This window comes from Anas acuta, chromosome 5 (assembly GCF_963932015.1).
Source record: "Anas acuta chromosome 5, bAnaAcu1.1, whole genome shotgun sequence".
In the NCBI taxonomy this organism is placed as follows: domain Eukaryota; kingdom Metazoa; phylum Chordata; class Aves; order Anseriformes; family Anatidae; genus Anas; species Anas acuta.
Genome location: NC_088983.1, coordinates 55,371,905 through 55,394,369, shown reverse-complemented (window position 1 = coordinate 55,394,369; position 22,465 = coordinate 55,371,905). Strand labels below are relative to the sequence as shown.

Sequence of the window (22,465 nt, the reverse complement as noted above, 5' to 3'; positions counted from 1 at the left end):
CAGCTCTTGATAGACCATGACCACATGAAGAGTTGATAGATATATCAAACAGTTAAAATAATTAAAGTGGTAAAGCCAGCCTTAATTATAGCTTAAGTACTTCACTTTGCATCATTAAGACAATTTTTGTATGCCATTTCCTATAGTTTTTCAAGCTGTCACATACTGAAGAAAACAGTATTCATGGAGAATCCCTGGCCTTTCCTCTCCTATCAAACATTAGGAAGGTGAATCTTCTGCATAGATGACTGTAAGTAAATAGGAATGTAAATGTAGAGGCTACACGTGCTACATAGATCTACTGCAGAAGGGAAATAGCTGCCTTGCGAGAGAATCTTCCTGTTGTTTGCTCAACAAGAAAGCAGTGTGAAGATTTACCAACAGTTCATTAAGTCCACCTTATTTTAGATATCCTGACAATTACAAGGCCTTTTGCTTTCCATCTCATTTATTTCAAATTCTTATGTTGTCATTGCCTGCATCTTTTCCAGCTATTGTCAGCCTTTTTTTTTTGTCAACAATACTTTGTTTTCAGCTCCTAACAAACCTCTATTCCTGCCACTCCCTAGTTCTATCTTCTTTCTCCACACTGCCCCCATCTTTTTGCTGCCCATGTCTCTTATTACAGGCTCTCCTCTTCCACTCACTAACTCACTCACTCCTTTTTCTCTTTCCTTGTGTTTCATTTCCTTCCTACCTGCTTTTCATCATATTTCAACATCTTCCACCTCTCCAATGCCAAGTGGCTAGACCCTAGCAGGAAAAGTCAGAGAGCAGAGGAGGAACAGCCACTGCTTTGAAGTGCTGGTCACCCCCGGGGGCTGTGAGATGACAGCATGCACCCTGCACATGGACAGCATATGGCTGCTGAGCACGCTTAAACTAAGAGTGTTCAGGATAGGAAACATGAGATATGATTACTTATTTTTAATTAAAATTTGTACATCCATGATACAGGAACAATCTTCTTAAAACTGCCTGCTAAATTTCAGGTCTTGGCTCCTAACATTTTAAAAGCCATTTTTAACAGAGTCAGGGTGGTGTTCTTTTTTTTTTTTTTCCATATATAATATGCACGCACATATATATAGCTATATATTTTATATCTCAGACAGATGAATCAAAAAAAAAAAAGTATGTGATTTATTCTTCTAAAGCATTTCCTAGCTCACTAGACATGAAGAGATAGAGGTTTAGTACTAGTCATCATACCCTTCCAATTCCCATCGTAATTCACACAAGCCTAGGGAAGGTTTTTGAGAAGGTTCATCCTTCTTTCTATTGTCTTCCATTTCTTCCTTAAACACTTTTTTTTTTCTTAAGATCCTACAGTAGTTTGTTTCATGTTTTAATGTTGCTTAGACAACACCTCATCTGTTGAACTGATCCCAATATATCCTTTCTTGTACATCAAAAAGAAGTAAGCTATGACATACATGTACTTAAGGAGTTGGGTTCTCCCAATGGAACTATATAGAACTACAGAATAGCTTGCATTGGGAGGGACTTAAAAGATCATCTAGTTCCAAACCTGTGCATGCTACCCACTAGATCAGGTTGCCCAGGGCCTCATCCAACCTGGCCTTGAACACCTCCAAGGACAGCGTATCCATAGTTTCTCTCTGTTCCAGGGTCTCACCACCCTGACTGAACAATTTCCTCTTAACATCTCATCTAAATCTCTCCTCTTTTAATTTAAAACCATCCCCCCTTCTCCTATCATTACCTGCCCGAGTAAAAATTTCCTCTTCATCTTTTTTATCAGCCTCCTTTAAGTACTGAAAGGATACAATGAGGTCTGCCTGAAGCCTTCCATCCTTCTATCAATTACAGAAGTCTCAAAACAATGAAAGTTGCACACAATAGGTCTATCAATAGTACAGAACTAATGTAGAATTAATATAGACAACATCTAAACAGTAACAATTTACTAGAATTATGATGCTAATCCAATGCTAATAACACTGCCTGGATGCTTCTATAGTCCTCAAAACAGAACATATTCAACAATAGAATGAGTTGTTTAGTAAAATGCTGTGAAAGATGGGACGTAGCCTTATTCTGATGCAACTACACATAAAATTCCATGTGCTACTGTAAGATGGCAACATGTCACTCAAAGAATGGTCAAAATATGCTTCCATTTTTCAATAGAAAAATTAAATTAGAGTAAATCAATCATAAAAAGGAAACCATTTGCCACTACACATTAAATATTTTTAAGCAGTCATTTCAGTATTATGTGTTTTTGGTTTTTATTTTGTTTTTAATTGGAATGCAGTATTAGAATAGAGGTCAGAGGTGTTTGTGTTTCTGTCTATTATTTCCACTAAAGCACTATATGCTTTTGTTTATGGAACCTGTTAAGTAAACTCTAATCAATAAATTGCATCAAAACAAGTCCATGTCACACCCTCTGTACACACACACACACACACAGTAACAGAATATACAAGCACAAAACATTAATACAACAATATCCAATAACTCCCAAAATGAACGACACACATTAGCATGCTGGCACACTCAGTGGCAAACCCTTTTCTTGCTGTGTAGACTCTTTATCACAGAAGAGACGCAGAATATTCATTGGCTCCAAATCCTATAATCATCCAACAACACTACATTACCAACGATGAGTTCATAACTTCATCTTTAAGTTCAGTTAACTGAAGCAATCATACAAAATCTTACCATTCTTACTATTTGGCCAACAGTTTTTCTTCAAGTATTACACTCTTCAGGCTTGAGCACCATAATTACAAGAATCTCCATCAAGAATGCTTCCATAAACAAATATCATAGCTGTGTGGATCTGCTGCCCTAAAAACCTACAAAGGGGAACTTACAAAATATACATGACACATGGAAACAGAGGAGTTACAGACAGTATTACATTTCTTAGACTGCAAAGAGTGCATCATGTTCCAAGTACTAGATAAAGGATAAATTTTGACCTGTGATGTAACTGAGAACCCCATTTGAAGACAATCATCATCTGATCAAATTGTGAGATGCAAAGTTTGACTTCAGATAATCATTTGCCCTTCCAATACAGATAATTCCTTGTTTAAATACACTAACAACAAAATAATAATTGTTAAAAACAGTTAATTAATCAGTGAATGCAGTGAGCATGCAAAATTTCCCTCTATCTTGCAGCACTTAAGAATATCCCTACATACAGTGTTGTTACATTTGTTAAAGATGATAATTTTTTGTGTGGCTCATAAAGCAGGCACTCCATCCATGTTTTCTTGTGAGAGCCATCAACTCTGGTACTTTTCTGCCATGTCTCTCCATTAAGTGCAAAGGTCAAAACACGTATAGATTGCTACCATACAGCTCTGGTAGCATTAAAAATAATTACGGAAAAGCTGCATTTCGAATTTTATGTTTGTTTTTATCTATCATATTACTGACAACTAACTTAGTATGACTTAAGTAGTCATGAACTTAGTATGAACTTTGTAAAATCAAACCATGGTAAAAGCAGGATACATTTAAGGCCTCATTTTTGGGAGTAAATTATTTTCTTGACAGGTTATTTATCAGAATTGATCTATTTATTACCACTTATTATTATTAGAATCCTATCACACAGATTTTGAATACCAAAATCCTAACTTCAATGCAAATACAGAAACATGTAATTGAGTAAGTCACCACTGTGTACCAGAGATATCCATGTACTGAATCAGAGTATACCTACAAAATCCAAACTACCGCAAATATATTCTTATCTGAATAAGATACCATTTTCTACTGGCTTCCAAAGTCAGCACTGGTAGTGCCCAGGCAGAAGGGAAATCTGTGCACTTGTCCACAAATAATGGACAAAGACACAAAATGACATGGGTAGGTTTACTCACCTGCTTGTCTGGATCCACCCCAGAATTTTAAAACATTGCAGAGCCTAGACTCTAAGAACACTCAAGATTCCCATCAACATCTCTTGCCTGCAAGCTTTAGAGGCATGGGCCGCACCTATCTGTCATGCTGCCTGTTTCCCACTGTTCTAACTCTATGTCAAGGAACACCTTTGTATAACCTTCATTCAGGTGCCAAAAACATGGCAGTGTTGGATGCATGTGTGTGTGGCTAGTCTTGCAATATTTCAAAGATTGCACGAATATTTCCTGTGATACATAAAGGAAACACCATTATGTGCATCTAGAAGCATTTGCATACCATAAGGCAGGCTGAGCAGAGTAAAAATGGAGAATAAAAATCAAGGCAAGCAAGAACATTAAAACAGAAAGGTTCCTCAATATAGGCAGAAAATATTTCCTTTATTACACAAGCTTTTATGTTTTAGTACAGTTTATTAGCCATGGAGGGGAGGGAGAAAACAAAAATTAGTTACCTTTGTAAACACCATTTCACCAGGGTTATTTATTTTTGGGAACATAGCAAACTTTCATGAGGCAATGTGAACACTTACACGTCAATCTCACACATTCCTCACCACTTTGAATAGAACCTTTTATGCTACTTACCTGTGCTGAATTTTTATTTTCTGTGCAAAGGAAAATGTGATTTATGTGACAGAGAAACATAAATCCTTTCAATTGATAACTGTTATGAATCATCATTACTTCTAATGTAGTAGTACTGAAAAACTTCAAGCAAAATCGAAACTTTTCCTAATTGCACCTCAAGCTGAGGAACAATAGCAGCTTCTATTTTTATCTTGTTTGGAAACAGCACGGTCACCATTACCCTGTCAATTTTAGAAAAATAGGTCAAGTCCTTATTATCAAGTTCTAAACCTATTTACAGCACTATAAGTCTTTTCAACATATACTTTGCATACACAGTAACACTCAGAGAACAGAACCTGATTTTCAATCAGTGAGTGAAGTCAGTCAGTAATCAAACAAACCCAATAGAGCCACGTCTGGCTTATGTATTTGAGCACAGTTCACTTTGGTTTTCTGAAAGCAGAAGTCATCTTTAACACCAAATTTCCAGGTATGTTTGCACTCTATATTATACTGTGGCTAGCAAAGCACTGTATATGTCTAAAAGTATATGTAAGAATTCGTTTATACAGGGAATGATGTTATCACAGCTATGCTGATTTCACCTCTAAATAAGATCTTATTTCTTAACAAGGCAGGAGGAAACAGTAGACACACTTTCAACTACACATTAACCTGTTATTGGAACAATGTTGAACTGTTCAGTTTACCATAGCAGAAGAAAACCTATATTTGTTTAGATATTGGCTTAACCAGAGGGGCTCTGCTAATCTCAAGCTATTGGAGCTTGAGATTAAGTCTGTGTTTCCTTTCTTCTTGACTTTGCACTTTTCTTTGTTCTAGGAAATATTCAACTTCTCCCTCATTTCAAAACTTTGAAAATATGGCTGTTGTTCATCTTATACTCAATTTACTGTGTGCAAGAAAAAATTTGTCTTGAGGATTTATCTAACAAAATAGAGACAATATATATCTTAGTACTGTTTGTCAATTTAATGATACTAGTTTCTTGTCTGCCGAACAACTTCATTTCATTTAATAACTCTCACATGGTAAAAGGACAAGTGAAAAAAAATGTTTCAGAAATAGTTGTGCTAGAAGACCAAGACTGTAAAAGAAGGGGAATAGATCAATTGCAACACAGGTAAGAACTCCAGACAAAGCTTCTTGTTACAGTAAAGTGTGTTCATTTATCCTCCATAGAAAATGAGTTGTCTATCATCACAACTGCTTTATAATTTTATCTGAGTTCAGATAATAAGCACAGATTTGTCCCTCTATTTCGCAATAGGTGTCTGAAACAAAACATTGAGGTAACTAAGCCCTAAGTTTCCCTTTGAAGAGAGGAGTTAAAATCATAAAGAATATATAAAGAATATATACTGATACAACAATGTTTTTTTAAATGGTTCAATTCTTTTGATAAAGCACCCTGAAGCACTGATAATTCTTTTCCAAAGCTGCCCAAGTGAATCAGGTGATAAAAGATCCAGTATAGGACACAAAGAACAAAATCATATTTTCTTGCATCCTGAACAACTCACTGAATCTGCACTAAGAGCTAAATATCAGAAGCAAAAACTGAGAATGCACACATATCCTACTGTCCCAGAACAGAACAGGACTGTCCTATTGGCCAAACTAAGCAACATTACACGAACAGAAAAGCGTGTATCGTGAAAAATCATTTGCATGCAAGAAATCATTTTAAGATTTTTGTCTTATACAAGCCCATTTTAAAATTGACTTAAATGAATTTCAAGTTATGTGTACTTCATTTGTTTATGCTTCAGATAAGGGGCAGAATCTACACAGACAGAGGTCAGTTTCAGAGTCAGGATCTATTAAAAGAGCCATTTTCTCAAGGCAAAAAAAAAAAATTAAAAAAAAAATAGTGCTTTATAGTTACAAACTATTATTTAAATAAATACATACCCAAACCTTCCGATTCAAACAAGCATGTATCATCCACCCCTACATCTCTGCACCAGGATAAGAAATTTGCCGTGTTGTCTCGTGCAAAAAAAGACCCTGAAGCAGCATTGGCTTTGCATGGAATCTTCCGTACTGGTAAGGTCTGAAAAACACAAGTTCTCCATTTAGATAATTAATATCTGCCACCTAATATAATACCCAAATATTTTGAAATCAATATGCCACCAACATTTTTCTTTGTCCATTTCATTCTTTGTTGGGAATTTAATGGCACAAAGTGGTCAACCACAGAGACTCTTCAGAAGCATAGTAATTGGACATGTGATGTGAAGTTCAGATCACAATTAGTATTAACCTTTTTTTTTTTTTTTAAAAAAAAAAAAAGAAAAAGAAAAAGCTATCATTAGCAACTACAGCTTTGAGATTTAATGTTTCGTCCAGTTCACTCAATTAAAAAAGAAGAAAACCAATACTTTGTAAAGAGAGATTTTATACTGATAACTTTCCCAAAATTAAGGGCAACTTCAGGTCTAGTTTCAAATCTCCATGTTAGAAGAGTTTTTAAGATTTCCCTATAGCTTGGTGAGTGTGAAATTGTAGGTCTTGAGGACTGAAGACTGCAAATAAGTAAGAAATGCTACTGTTCCCAACCCCATGCTAACCCCCTGTGCGCAACCCAGAAATCTAGGCTAGCAGTTCCAAGATTAAGGTCTAACAGGGCCAGACTCTCATTGTACCAGAGCAGGACTATCTACATAACCGCAGCAGAGGAGACACTACTGGTATAGCATATCAATACCTGAACCAAACAGTAATTATTACAGCAAACTTGTTGCTCACGTTGGTAATTTTACTGAGATGCATACAAAGAATACTTCAGCATTTAGTTCTCATTTAAGGTTTCTTTTCCAAAAAAATGAAAAATAGACGTCATCCACAGTGAAACAAAGAAAGAATGATATATTATTACTACATAGCTTTAGAAATCGGCAAACCATGGAGGAATTCAGACTCCATGCTGATTTTAATGTGCTGCTTTTCTATTACGCTGATTTATGAAATACTTTATTCTGTTCTGGAGTCAGTAGTTACACAATGGCAAGTGAGCAAATTGGTAGCAAACTGAAAATGGCTTGTCTGCTAGTTCCTGTATCTATGTCCAAATCTTAGTTTGAATGGTCCCAAGTAATTCTTGGAAATGTAGGGAGGGAAGACAGACATGGGAGCAGGATACCCTTTACAAGAGCTGCTGGTAGCGTACTTATGTTAGTATTTAAAGACTATTTAGAACGAGTTGATACATGATTTTCAGTTTGAGGTCTTATTGCAGCAACGTAATTGCAGAATACATATGCAGACACGGAACTAGCCTTCTCCACGTACCTGATAACCAAGTAAACTACAAATAGAATGTCTACCAGAATAAACAGCATTCCAATTAACTTGTCATTATGTCAGTGTGAGCCTAGAAGTTGCCCTAAATATATACACATGCCTTATAAATATTTAGGCCTATTGCTTAGTTAGCTCTGCATCTAGCCCTCAGCTCCTGAAGATTCTTATTCCAACTGCATCTTTTTACATTTTTCTACTTGTTCTACAACAATGATTACATTTCAAAACATTTATAAAGAGATATTGATATTTTTCTACATGGTATTATCAAAACCACTGACCAGTTTTACATAATTTTTTAAAGAAAAAACATTAATATCAAACAATGAAACTCTTTTACCACAATACCTCCACTTGGACCACAGCATCTTTATGATGCGATACACAGACATTAAACCAACTGAGTGAACAGGTCAATGTAAAGATACCAAGCAGATTATATCCAAGAAATCTATGTCGGTCGGACTTTTTGAATGACTACATCCAACTTAAAGCTCAAATCCTGGATGACCTTGTAACAGATTCATAGCACTGTAACAGGAAAAAGATGACAGAAGCCAGCTCCAGTGTTCCTGGCGCTTGCAGACTTAGGTATAAGCTACTTGAGAAAGCATGGAAAGGAGATAAAGCTACACCTAATTTTCCTCTGAAAATATCCTTGCATTGTGAAACCCTGTCATTTCTCAGTTCACACCTCAGTTCTCATGGCTGCTTTTCCACAGCACATCTAAGTTACTTTATTCTCTGACTCTCCTTTGCAGCCAGTCTAGCTAGTCTTCAAGTCAAAAACTGCTCATAAGCCCTGGAACAGCTCTGAATGATGTTACGGGTGAAATCACAGAGGGTTTCCTTCCACTCGGTTCTCCAGCACCAACCCAACCAATTCCTTGCCTTTAGAGCCTTCACCCTCTTGCATCCCCTGAAAAGTAACCTATATTCTTTTATGTCATGCTAACGGTATTAAACACTGTTCTGTCTTAAAGCCCTCATATTATTTCTGGAAATTTCAACTAGGAAGAAGAGAAAAAACAAAATCAAACTATTGTGCTATATAGCTGGTGGGTGCCAGCTGGCAATCAGAGGACACCTGGACCCTACCAACTCACTCTGCTCAGCCCAGAGCACACAGGACACGAGTCCACCTGCAGCACTGACCCCGCAGACCAGGCTGCTCCCTGGAACAGATGCCCTCAGCAGAACAAAAGCAGCTGGAGCCAAGGAGACTGCCAGGAGAGCTGACACTGCTGTTCTTATAAGGAGCTGTTGGGGAAGGCATTGCTATACCTGACATGGGAGGCAGAAAACTGGAGTCTTCTCCAGGTCTGCTGCTGCTCACCAGTATTAACAGCATATTAAGAAATTTGCTTCTAAATGTTTTATATCTGTTGATTTAGATAGATGACAAGACTGTCTATAGAAATGCTTTCAAGAAAAGCACTTCAGAACAGATGGTTTATGCATCAGTAATCTATGCAGTTATAGTCAGTAAATAAACCACCTAAAACCTCATTTACATAATGGGCTATCCATCAATAACACATCCATACCTTGACAACGAGGACAGACCCTTAAGTATTTCAATCATCCTAACTTCACTGTGAAACATAGACATTCCTGGAACTAACAACACTCATTTTACAATTATCGAGATTCCAGTGTCTTCTAGACACTACTTTTTTGTAGTTATTGCTACTGACAGCAAATAATAAGGGTTTAGACACAGATCTATCATACTAACGAAACCGGGATATTCTTTAATTTCATAGTAACAGATAAATGGTTGATTAACAGGTGCTCTGAACAACTCAGAGGTGAAAAATTCCCAAATGCAAAAACAAAACATGTACTGACACTGACTACAGAAGGGAAAATCCTGCATTACTGAAGGGGGAAAATGCACAAACCAAAAAAAAAAACAAAAACACATGCACATAACTAGCAGTCATTTCTGGAATAAATACTACATAGACAAATATCCCTGGCATTGCATGATCTCACTACCATATAGCATTCTATATTTCATCCCATTTCCCACAGCATTAGGGTCCTGCTGAATAGAACAGCAAAAACCTCCTCTGTATTCAACAACAGCACAATCAGGTTGATCAGAGAAATCATAGGGAAATACTCATATTTTCTTATCACCTAATAAATTTGCCTACCACCTTTTAAATAGAAGTCTACTTTTTCAGTATTTCCAAAACTCTCACTGTAACATTCAACTTATAACATGTGAAAGCTCTTATTTAGGAAAGATTTCATGCTCAAGTATTCTTTGCCGGTTTGTATAAATGGCCTGAATATCTCAGAAGTGCTTTCTAGCAGATCATTCTGAAGTAATTAGCTTTCCATATGGCAAAAGTGACTTTTGTTGACATAGTATAGTATAACCACAGTTGCTTTGAAACAGCAGTGGCCGCAATTACTCCTATCGGATATCATGAAAACAGTTCCCCAGTTACACTCCTTTTACAATCTTGTCTTGTTGATGTGCATGCATGTGGTTTAATGCAGGATGTGAAAGTGTGAGTGAAACATATGACGCAATCCTGGAAAAATGCCGTCAGGTTCACTTCGAATCCCAAAAGGGACTCTCTTTACACTGATGCTCTGGAACCACATGGAAAAAAAAATGTATTTTTAAATCATTTTTCCAAAATGAGGGTCCACACATGTTAAAAAAACAACAACAACATTTCTAATAGCAGATTTGAGTCATATTTTGAAGACTCAAAATCATACCTCCTCTTGAATAAGGGATTTCACAGCTTTTTGAAGTGTCACTCCCACTTGGGTACAAGGAAGAAGATGAGCAAGTATGAACTGAATGATGAATAAACTAAAGTAATTCCTGCAACCTTAAGTAGCTATTCAGCTGGACCCTTTGTATTTTTTTCTTCCCCTTACTACCTCATTTACTGGGGTAGAAACCATTTTCAAAGTATAACCATTGGACCAACAAATGAAAATAACTTACTAAATACACAAATTGGATACAAGTAACTCTGAATATGGAAATACATACCTGAAATTAGAAAATGAAACATCTCCCATGTCAAAAACAAAACCTTAGGAAAAAAAAAGTGCAACATCCTCCAGCCCTTCTAAATATACAAGATAAAGTCAAAATACAGGAAAATTGTAGAAATTAAAGCTTAACATATAAATTGTCAAGACTTAGGAGTTTAAAGAGTTGACAGTTTAAATATTGTCTATTAACCAGATCCTTACCCTATGCAAGCAATGTAGAGGTCATCAAATTCCAAAAAACACTCCTTATCTACATCCTAGATTTTATTAAAACATTTGGGATTGCTTTGGAATACCCAACCAGTTTATGATATGACAACAGAAATAATTAACATTACTGGGGCTTTATATAAAGTTACAGAGTACGACATTAAAATAAATTCAAACCTAAATTTAGCCATGGTGTTAGTCAAGCATATTCTCTCATTTCTTCCATGTAGTATTAGCTCTAACTTCTTAAGAAGAAAGCGTAGATGAAGAATAAACTTGCTCTAATAACAATATATTTTTAAAAGCTAAGACTTTGTTTATGGCTCTGTTATTCCAAGAGCTCTGTCCAAGACACAGCTCACTGTTCATGTAGCAAGAGATGAAAACTGATTTGTATCCAAAAAAGATGAGGTTAAAAAAAAATTATGAAAATCTAATCTAACAAATGCACAGCAACTCCTACTTCTAGCAGTGTCTTAGAAAACCAAAGAATAAAAGAGATGACTAACTCCATATATAATGAACCAGTTAACTCGGATACCCAGACGCAAATAATATCAAAAAGTAGTATGGCAGAAGCTTCATTCACCAGTTAAAATTAGTTATATAATTAGATTTGATTAAAGTTTAGTCAAGGGGCATTTCGATTTTAACATATGGAGGCAAAATCATGACGTGCCAGAAAAAGCACTATCTAATTGAAAGCAAAATATGACATGGAATTAGGTGTCTGTTAAAATTCAAGAGCTATTCAGCAACTGAATTATCTGGAAAAAAAAAAGGATACAGAAACCAAAGGAGGAAATAGCCTTCTCCCAGCATGTCCCATACACAGCATGGCTATTGGGTGGCTGGATAACACACATAGACCAACAACCTGAACCCTTCCCTTGAAGAGCGGGTGAGACCACCCTTATGAAAACCAACAACAAAAAGTCCACATAAACAGATGTCAGACCCTGCTCCTGCCTTCTCTATTTGTGTAATTGAGGCAGGGATTAAGTCACTGGAGTCCAATGGCTTGGGGAGGTCTATAAATTGACTTTCAGTTTCCTGACATCTAACTGTATAATGTACCTAAGCCTACTGACAAGTTCACTTTTCTCAATTATCTCTCAGAGATAATTTAGAGTTAACTGACAACCTTCAAGGATACACACACCACAAATTAAAAGACGTGACTTCTATTTATGCTCTGAAAATGCCAGCAGGCCAGAAGCAAAAACCGAAAGGGGGGTACTGTTTGGTTTTATTATGCTATAAAATAATTCCTTAGAGATTGCAACCTAAACAGCAACCTAATTGCAACCTAAAAAAAGTAGCATTTTATAACAAAATTAAGACAGAGACTAAGGTATGTCATGTCAAAGAAGCCTTGGCTTCATGAGTTCATCGCCATTCATTAAGTGTTCTGAACACTGCCTTTAGGTTTCCAGAATTCATGTTTTGACTGACGTTTTTTAAATTGCCATTTCATAATAGGCTTCTTAGGTATCTGATGAGAACAAAAAGGGGCAATTCTCACACTTGCTCTTTAAGAAGATAACTACAGCTTATCTTTGATAGAAATTTGGAACTTTTTTCCCTACGGCAATCGCCAAAGCCAGAGCTGAATTAACATACAGTTAGTTGACAAAGTTAAACTATCCCAGCTTCTAAATTTCCCTCATTTATATGTAATTTAATGAGAAGCGTAGGAGGACTACATTTGTGTAAGCTGTTTGTGGTTATTTCATTACCATGCAACAGGGCCTGTGAATGAACTGCAACTGCATGTATAAACTGAATTTTTTCCGTGGAATATAACTTGGTCAAATATGAATGCACTTTGACAGAACACATTTTAAAAGACATCTTATTAACCCATGACCATCCCTTATCAAATAACACATTCTTGAAGCGTAAATGATTCTCTTGAATATGAAAAATATTAAATTTTGGCAAAAACAACATATTTTAGTCTCAGAAATTTCAAAGTCACTTTTTCCCCTTAATCATTGCAGAAGAATCCAAGCTAAGGTCATGACAATGCTTAGAAAATTTGAGTCTGAATAGCTCAAGTCCATCAGAACACATTATAGGTTCAAAAAATTTTCATATTGAAAGATGTTTCCATGCTTTCACTTAGAGTGTGGTGTAATGCAGTTTGAACAACCAACATATTTCTTCGATCTATGGAATTAGAGGATAACATCTCACTGGCAGCCTGAATAACAAATGTAACTAGTCATTCAAATCCCTAGATGTAATTATTACAGTGCTGGGTATACTGTCATGTATTTAGTCATGCCTCTTCTTCTTTTTCCTGCAGCTTTTCTCTCCACGATCAATCTCATGCTTTGTGATCCTTTGAAGTGCAAGGTGGGGATGGGGCATGGGGAGGTTTCCCAGCCCTTTCTGTAAGATTAGTTCCAAATGGTGCTTTACCTAACACGAGCCAAGTGTCAAGGAATACATGATAAAGATCACCCAGTCTAAAGGAAGACAGTGTTGTTTTTTTCAGGTGCTTTATCTGTTCACTTTCCAGATGCGTAACAAAAATACAATTTCTATGCAAATGCTGAAAACATTGAGAAAGAATTTTACACATAGCTCACTGCAGGTAAGTCTGACTCTCCAAAGTCCTTCATGATTATTTTTAAGAAAAATTAGGTCTTTGCCTTTATGATAAAGCCTTTTTTTTTCTGCGAGTTCTTCAATTAGAAACCACAAGGAAACTGCTGGAGCCCTGGGAATTCTACACTGGCGTAGAATTTAAAAGTGTCCGTGATTTGAAAAACATGTTGGAATGTTAATCTACACAGCCAAATTTCCAAACCAGCCTTAACTCACTCTCTAAGGTTGTGAACAAAGCTTTGCTTTATTCTTGAAGCATTTGGGGCCAATCTACATACACGTGCCCAAGTGGGAATACATGCTTATAAAAATAAACAAATTCAACATAATTATGATATCTATAAATTAGTGTCTAAACTTGAAAATGACTAATGTTTTTCCCCTCCTGCCTTGCAGTCTTAACGTGTGGCAGTATATTCACAAGTACCATTTCAGAAATGTTTGCTCCTTTTATAAGTTCAAGACTCACTATTGGTATCAAATCCTGTAGTTCTTACTCATTTATTACTTCCTTCAAGCTGCTAACACTAAATCTGACTTAAGAAATGGACAATTGAGCCAAAGATAGTTTGTCTAAGTTATATTTTCTCAAAAAAAAAAAAAAAAAAGTAATAATAATTCTAATGTACATTCAAGTGCCTAATCTTATGCTCCTGTTCCAGACATTTCCCTAACAGTCTATACAGAAAGCCCCATAAAATATCTGTTGGAAAGTTGCAAAAATGTTTATATATTACTTTAGAGACTTAAAAAAACAATAATAATAACAGAATGCATTTCACATAAGAAGCAAAATCGAGCAAATCTAAAAATGGCTGTTTATACTTTCCTTTCAAAAACTACGTCCTCCAATACTGAGGCTGGAGTAATGGTAAAATTTTATGAAGAAAATCCAGTTTGAGCAGAGGTTTTGTGAAGAATCTAAGTATTGGTATTTTATTTAAAAACTGTGTTAACTAAATATCCGGGGGGGAGGGAACATGCATGATTTCTAGCTAAATGGTATTATTAGAAGTCAAAATCCCATTCTCTTCTTGACCCTATTTTCAGTCTGAATCATTAGCATATTTTCCAAAGCAGGAGCTAACAGGCCATTAGCTGCTTAAATCTGCACTATTTTTTCCATGATAGTTACCACAAGATGCAAATTTTGAGTTTTTCTGCAAGTTCAGGAAGGGGCAGAGAGAGAGGTATGTAAGAGAATCCCTGTCTTAGGTTCACTTTCCAGAAGAGCAAGGACGGTTCACATAGTGATTAAATGTCCACATCTACTCCAGCTAAAAGAGGGGGAAAAAAACAAACACTCTTTCCCCAGGACAAAGCATCAGCAGGAAGAATGACCTTGAAGATACAGGATGCTTCAGAGCTCTTTCCAGTGCTGCATAGCACTGTCTTCAACATGATGTGTAAAGTGCGCTTAAAAGCCGCTATGCTCTTCAACACATTCACCTGGAAAATACCAGGCAGACAACCACAAAATATCCTAAGTTTGGTGAAAAATCTCCTGTTACCATGTGGTAAGAAACAGAACCCTATGCTACCATGCAATCTTCCTGCAGGCAGGAAAACTTGAGTTGTAAGAATTATTTGCTCAAGCACGTAGGGTTTGTCCACGTGACCATTTGCAGGAAAATCTTCCAGTATCTGCAAGAAACCTGGTAGCAATCCAGTTGTGCGTATGAACACGAGCTCAGCAAGCTATTGACATGTCTGAGAAAGGTACAAGGAATTTGCTAACAAACAGCTTTATGGTCTTGTGGAAATGATTCCTTCCAGATGGATTAGGACTCATGAGTCATTTCACAAGATTACTCTTTTCCTCTTCTAGCCACATCAGGGTGTCACTATAAAGATTAATACACAAAAAGACAGTACTGTACTTGATTTTTGTCCCTCCTGCGTAACTAAGAACCATATCTATACTGTGTATGATTAGAAATTGGCTCCGCAAGCTTTAGCTGAAAACAAATGTCTCCAGAAAGTACAAGTGTGCAGACAAGCAAATTGCTGCCGCAGACCACAGAGAATCTGTTCATAGCCTGACCACATCCATGCAATTCTTGGCTTGAGCATCAGGTTTACAGCTCACAGAGAGCACCTGAACAGGGGCTATGAGACCACCAGACCTGCCAAGGCCATGCAATGCTCTCCTGTGCCATGCAGTGCATACGTGGTTGCCTAAGTGGTAGCTGGGGAGGCTTTACTGTGGACTGACAGGCTTGAGGCATCAAGCTTACAGAATACCATATTTGCTGCAAGTCCATTCCCTCTACAGGGCACAGGTAACCTTGAAAAACTGGAGCCTGAAGTAAAAATAGGTGTGCCATGGTGATCAGATCACGCTTTCAATTTTGGCCATCCAGGGTATGAGAGGAACAAGATCCACACGTTTCAGAGGAAGATACTTCAAAGCAAAGATAGAGAAAAAAACTGCCCAAAGAAAGTGTTTATTCTTAGCCCTTTCCCTTTGAACTTAAATTACACCTTCAGGCATGGAAAACTTAGAACCTTTCCAAATAATAATAATAAAAAAAAATCGATGCAATTCTCTCTGCTGTACCTATGGATGTTCTCATAGCAAGCACGCAAATCTGATTCTGTTTAGGAATCTGGTAGCCATGTTCTTAATTAAAAATACCTTGCTGTTTAATGTTCAAAAAGCATTATTACAATTCAGAAAGACCTAATGAAAGAAAACTATAAATGTACTGATTTTCATTGCGTAACACCCAAATCATTTGAGGAAGACTTTATTAAGGCAGGATCTTTTCTTCTTCAGGAAGAAAAATAAAGTTATCTGGTTTCACTTTTTTCTTCCCCTTTCCTTTTTTTTGTTTCCTGCTTTTTTTTTTTTTCTTTCCTCATTTCAATGCATTCCTTGGAGATTCAAATGTCATTTGCTGTTTCTCACGAGCTTCCAGGATTCTGATAAGTTCTCCATTCACTTAATTCCCTTGATGCAAAATAATAATTGAAAAGATAAAACAAGACTATATATATCTTTTGTTCTTGTAAATTTTTAGGGCAACCTAAAGCTGTTACTCGATTCTGACTCTCAATGGACTGGGAGATCAGTCAAATCCTAACCCAGATTCTCCTCTCCAGGAATATTACATTTAGTAGATATTCTTGTGGCCTTGTTGCAGAGCAGAAAGCAAGCTCTTTGAGGCAGTAGATTAGCAAGCTAAGGTCTGTCTCCTATCAATGTTTACAGAACCATAGCTTTCCATGTTCCCTATGAATGAGCTGAGTCAAATAACATTTTTTGTTTTCATAATGGAAACTACTTAGGTACTGATCACAGCTCACCAAGTGGGATAGTAATACAGTTTGGCACAAGATGAGCTCAAAGCACTTTGCAATGTTCACAAATCAAAGCAATAATGTACAGTGAATAGTATTCCCAGGTAACAGATGTGGAAAATGAAAGCATTGAATGTATTCTCCCAAGAGCAAACAATAAGCTTACAGCTGAAATTGAAAGTGAATATGGTCTCCAGTTTATAATCTTGTTCTTTTGCCATTAGTCCCTTCTTTCAATATTGACAGAATTCAAGTCATTTCCCTGCCTTCTAGAGTCCTTTGCTTTACAGGATTCTGTTTTTACTTCCACAGATACACAGTTCTCTTTAGAAGCATAAACATCTGGAAAACTTCAAACAAACTAAGTTTTTGCTTGTGTAACTGAACAACTGTTTCTTATCTGAGATCCAACTTCAATATTAGATATTAAGGGCAAGAAATCTTCACCCAAAATCTCAATCCAGATCTCTTAATTATAACTCAAAACACATACAGTCAAAATTTCACTGTAGGCAAATCTGCACGACTCCAGAGAAGCCAATGCTGTAACAGTGATCTGCACCCTCCAAGTCTCAGATTCACTAAGTATATTTCCCGGCACAAGGGAAAGCTTTGCATGTGGAACCACTGCAGAATACACTTCGGTTACTAGGACTATGGGTAAGAGGTGGGCACTATTTCTTAACATTAGGAAATACAGGAACGTGTGCATGAATAAATTGGTGCTTTACCAGACAGTTTCAATGGAAATACTCATGTACCTATGAGGGCAAAATTTAGTGTTTTATACACAACAGCTTTTTTTCAGCATACATTCAGTTTAATGACATTAAACCAGGATAATCTCAGCTCCCACTGGAAGAATAAAATTTAATGCATAATTGAATTAAATAGTTTAAGACTTCAGAAATATTTGCATCTGGATTTATTTTATACTTCTACCTCTTCTATATGCCAAATCACATCTAGATCATGGCTTCTTGAAAATGAGGTTGAATTTTAGATTTTGATTTGTTTTTCCAAATTATTTCTAGGGGAGATTTGAGTTGAAATTTATCTGATTAACCTCTGAGAACTCTGAGACAAGGAATGATTCAGCTTCGAACTGTTTTAATTCATTTTCCATGAAACCATTGTTTTCAATGGAATATTCATAAATACATGTATGGCTTCAAGGATGGTGGGCAGACTATTACACCCTGCCTATTAAAACTGTGATAACTATTAACACAGTTTATCCATGTTTATTTTAAAATCTTAATTAACGGGCTTAATAAACTAAGCCCAAGCAAATGCAGGCTCTATGCATAGTGCACATGCCTTGATGCTTTAAATTTGTTTGTACAGCTGTGAGATTCTCAAATTAATTATCTGTCAGGAAAAGTAAAAGACTGCCAGGAGAGCATGGAGATGAAATCCAAGCCAATGGGAGAAAATTAAAAAATGGCATCCTGTGACATGAATCACTTTTACAGAATAACCTCTGCTATAATAATAAGGCTGTAGTTTCTAGACACAGATCATTAGCAGCAATACACGTAGTTGCATCAACTTACTACCATTTAAGTGTCCAGCATTTATTAAGATGGGTATCAGTCATCTCCACATCATTTTGTAAATGTACACAAGACATTATTATGACAATAAAATCTCCAAAGAACTGAAAAAAATTATTTCTCTAAGCACATATTACATAGTCACACTACTCAAACACCACACTCCCTATTCAAAACTCTAACTTGTCTGAAGCAAAGGTTCAGATACAATATCAACATTTTCTGAAACACTAGGTTTTGAAGCATGGTTTAGCTGCTGAACAAGGAAGAACACTGTCTTATGGGATTTCCAAAAGAATCTAGCACCTAACATCCTTTGAAATGAACAATTGCTACCTTTTTCATCATTAGAAACGGAAGTGTTTTTAATAGCCTGTTACTGTATGATTAACTAATCTAACGCCAGAGGTCAGGGAGTTTGACTCGTGACAGAAACACTCAGTATCTATTCTGACATCCCCAAGTACCTGTTAAGACATTAAGCTCGGGAGGGCTCTGAGCAGAAACTGCGTAAAAGGCACCAGAGGCTGCCAAACTCCAGTGCTCTCAATCTCATATAACTGTTCTGGATAATAGATACCAAGCAGAGTCTGACTCAGGTGCTATTTTTAGCTGTAAGACTTCAGTCCTAAAGGCAAAATGGTATTCCATATGTATGCAGAACTAAAAGTACAATTTAATTTAAATTGATTTCTGAGAAGCGTGATCCTTGTGTAAGGACAGATTTGCCAGTGCCCAACCCTGCACAACCAGCAAGGCGTTCAGCCCCCAAAAGTGATAACCCACAAAACATAAGAGCAACCCTACTGGATCAGCCAAAGGCCCACCTAGACTAGACCAGCCTTAAGTAGGTACCTTCCAACCTAGGAAAGTTTAAGACAACAGCAAACACATTATACCTCTCAAACACTTTCTCAGGCCCCAACTACTTGATGATATGGGGACTTTCTGGGTTTCGTGGGTTTTCTGTATATTCGGACTTTTAAGGTCTTTCTTATTTGGTGTTTTCCTGAACCCAGGTCAACATTACGAGTGGGTAACGTTCATTGGCACGACACTTCCAACCACTTCATCAACAAGAATCCACTTTTGTTTGTTTGGCTCCTACCAGCTTCATTAGATGTCAGTTTTGTATAGGAAAAACTGGGAATATCTGCCACACCCTTCACGATTTCAGAGGTTCCATCAAGTCTACCCATTCCACTTCCTTCCACACTGAAGAATCCTAACCTACATAAACACTTTTCACAAAAAAACTACTCTCTTGATCTTTGGTGCCTTCCTATGACTCTTAAGGAAGGAAGACTTCACTCATCTGTTCTATACTTCTTAATCTCCTTTTCAGTTTCTTAAAGCTGTATTCCCAAGTGACTTTACCAGCAGTTCCCTAACTCTTTGGAAAATGTTTCCAGTATCCCAAAGCTTCTCCACATGATACAACAAGGGAGGGTTTATATCAATACCAGCCTCTTCCTTCCAGATTTGGAAGACCTGATATTACGGGAGACACAGCCTTTTTGGTTTATGCTTTCCCAAATTATTTTACGCTCCAAAAGGCTGATGCTGACCTACGGGGGCCCTGAAAGATGAAGAACATTCAGTCCTCCCTCATGAGAGAGGAAGTCATGCAGTTACATTAAGAAACCAACTGCAATACTGACAGTGAATAGAAACTTACTGCACAAGTAATAAATTTGAGGCAATACAATTTAACCTCTGTCAGTCTGTAGATCAAACTTAAGAAATTATAGCAAACAATTGACCAGTCAGTGTATGCAGCTTTAGTTTTTTATTGTATCCTTACACATGTTGCTGTAGCTGCTCAACTAGCTAGACAGCTCCAAAAAGTTGTGAAAGCAAATTCCTGATCAGCAGTATATATCAAACAGGACAGGATATGTCATCTTCCTCTAAGATGAAACTAAAACCAAAGTATTTTATGGAGTTCTGCCATCTAGGAAGTAGCTTATAAATGAGGAAAAACTTGACTTATGAAAACAAGCCAAATCTTCAAGCTTGTGGAGGGACTTGGTAAGATTCCCTCCATCCCCATTATCTTTATCTTCAGCCTTATCCTCTCTCTCCCTCACTCAGTTGCAAAAAAACATTGTATCTGTTTTGATAGAGGCTGTCTCTATAGAACTTCCAGCTACCAGTGAAGTCATCTGCTGCAAAGCACCTGGTTGAAAGACCATAATGGTTATGTTTTCCTGTGCACAGAGAAATGACCAAGTTGTTTCAAAATTCCGTATGTATTGTTACTGGAGAGCATAATAATAATAATTCAGAGGAGGACTGTGGAATTCTTACTATGTTAAATTTCATACAGTATAATCTTCTTATAAATTTCCTTGGCACCACAAGTCAGATTTTCAAACGTGTATACAAGTCATATTGCATGGGATTGCTACACAGGGAATTACTATCTGAAATGATAAGTAGTTCCCTAATAACCTACAATGACACAAAGCTATTACACTGGCATTTCTTTCAATTCTTACTAGACTAAATATGAAATAATATACATTGAGAAAACAGCAGTGGAGCATGTTTTGTTGTATTGCCTGTTATACCATTTTGAGAAATAATGAAGACCAAAAGTCTTTGTAATTACAAATGTCTAAACAGATTCTAATATAACTTCAGTTAAAAAAAAGGGGGATCAGCTATCTGATATAAAGAAGGCCATATTGTCCACTGAAGAAGTTAATCTAAGAGTGGAGCACTACCACTCCAGTGGCAGAACACAGATGTACCAAACAGATATATTTCTGGGTTATCTTTCCAAATGGCTGCTCTATCAAAAAGACCCAGCATCAGATAAAGGTCTGATGACAGAAAAGAAAACAAAAAAATATATATCTTTAAAATGAATATTTTGAGTTTCTGAATATTCACTGGAATTTTGTAGTTGTTGATTAATTTACACCTATTATTTTTGTGACAATTTTATATTAAAAGGACATGGCTTTCAGAGATGTCAATCTTAAAAAAGAAATAAAATGGCTTGTCATTCAGGATTGAATTGACTTTCTAGCATATCAGCTGGGCAAGATATGAAAAGGGATTATTTCAGAACTCTGTAGCCAAGTTTACCTTGGGGTTATTCACTGAAGCTTTTAGTAGCTTTTGTTACCAACAGTACCTTTTCATTTGTTTATTTTTAAGAAAAAATAAATAAAAAAGTAATAGCTCTTTCTGCCTAGATAGCTCCTAAACTCAACCAAAAATACTGCCTTATTTTTTTCCTTAATTTGGGAATTATTGTGACACTAATAGACCACTCCTTAGGTGAAGACAAGCTGGACTGTATTATAAAGAGCAATTCAGAAGTCATCCAGTATTTCTACTAGCCAAATCTTGACTGCGAGGTCAAATATGAAATATGAGTTCCAGCTGTATTTTTGTCCTTGTGGGAGAAATTTTCCTTCCCTCTCTGATTTACTTATCACTTCTCCTCACAGCTATCTCCTCCTTTTTCTTTAGAGGAAAAAAAAAAAAAAAAAAGCCTGCCTTAGTGTAGACATTTTTTTCTACAACAATTCTAAGCTTGGAAACTAGAAAGAAAAAAAAAAAAAAAACAAAAAAACAACAGCTTAAGCAGCTGCTGTTGACAACACTGTCAGTCCTCAAAACTGTTGATAAAACTTACGGTGTGCCTGGATTTCTCCTCCAGACAAGTTATGAGAACATCAAAAAGAGAAAATGCATTTTTTGCTTTCTGGTTTTGGGTGTTTTTTGTTTTTGTTTGTTTGTTTGTTTTAAATCTGCTGTGTAGGTTTAAAGAAAGATGTATCTGTTGCCAGAAAGAGAAATAAAAACACTTGCAGAGCAACTGAATTAATGTGTATGTCAAGCATCTCATCTAACTTCTTTCAAAAAGACACTTGCTGCACTCTTTAATTTCTCCCAATAAAGTCAGCCTATGGTTGTGAC

General features: G+C 36.5%; 1 protein-coding gene across 6 annotated transcripts in view; it reads right to left on the bottom strand.

The window, feature by feature from the left end:
* GAS2 (growth arrest specific 2) overlaps positions 1 to 22,465 on the bottom strand; it is a 90,902-nt gene that overhangs the window by 50,015 nt on the left and 18,422 nt on the right. For all 6 annotated transcript variants that reach the window (XM_068684979.1, XM_068684974.1, XM_068684976.1 and 3 more), the window contains exon 4: positions 6,420 to 6,561. In XM_068684979.1, the coding sequence (XP_068541080.1) occupies positions 6,420 to 6,561 (142 nt within the window). The remainder of the gene's footprint in view (positions 1 to 6,419; positions 6,562 to 22,465) is intronic.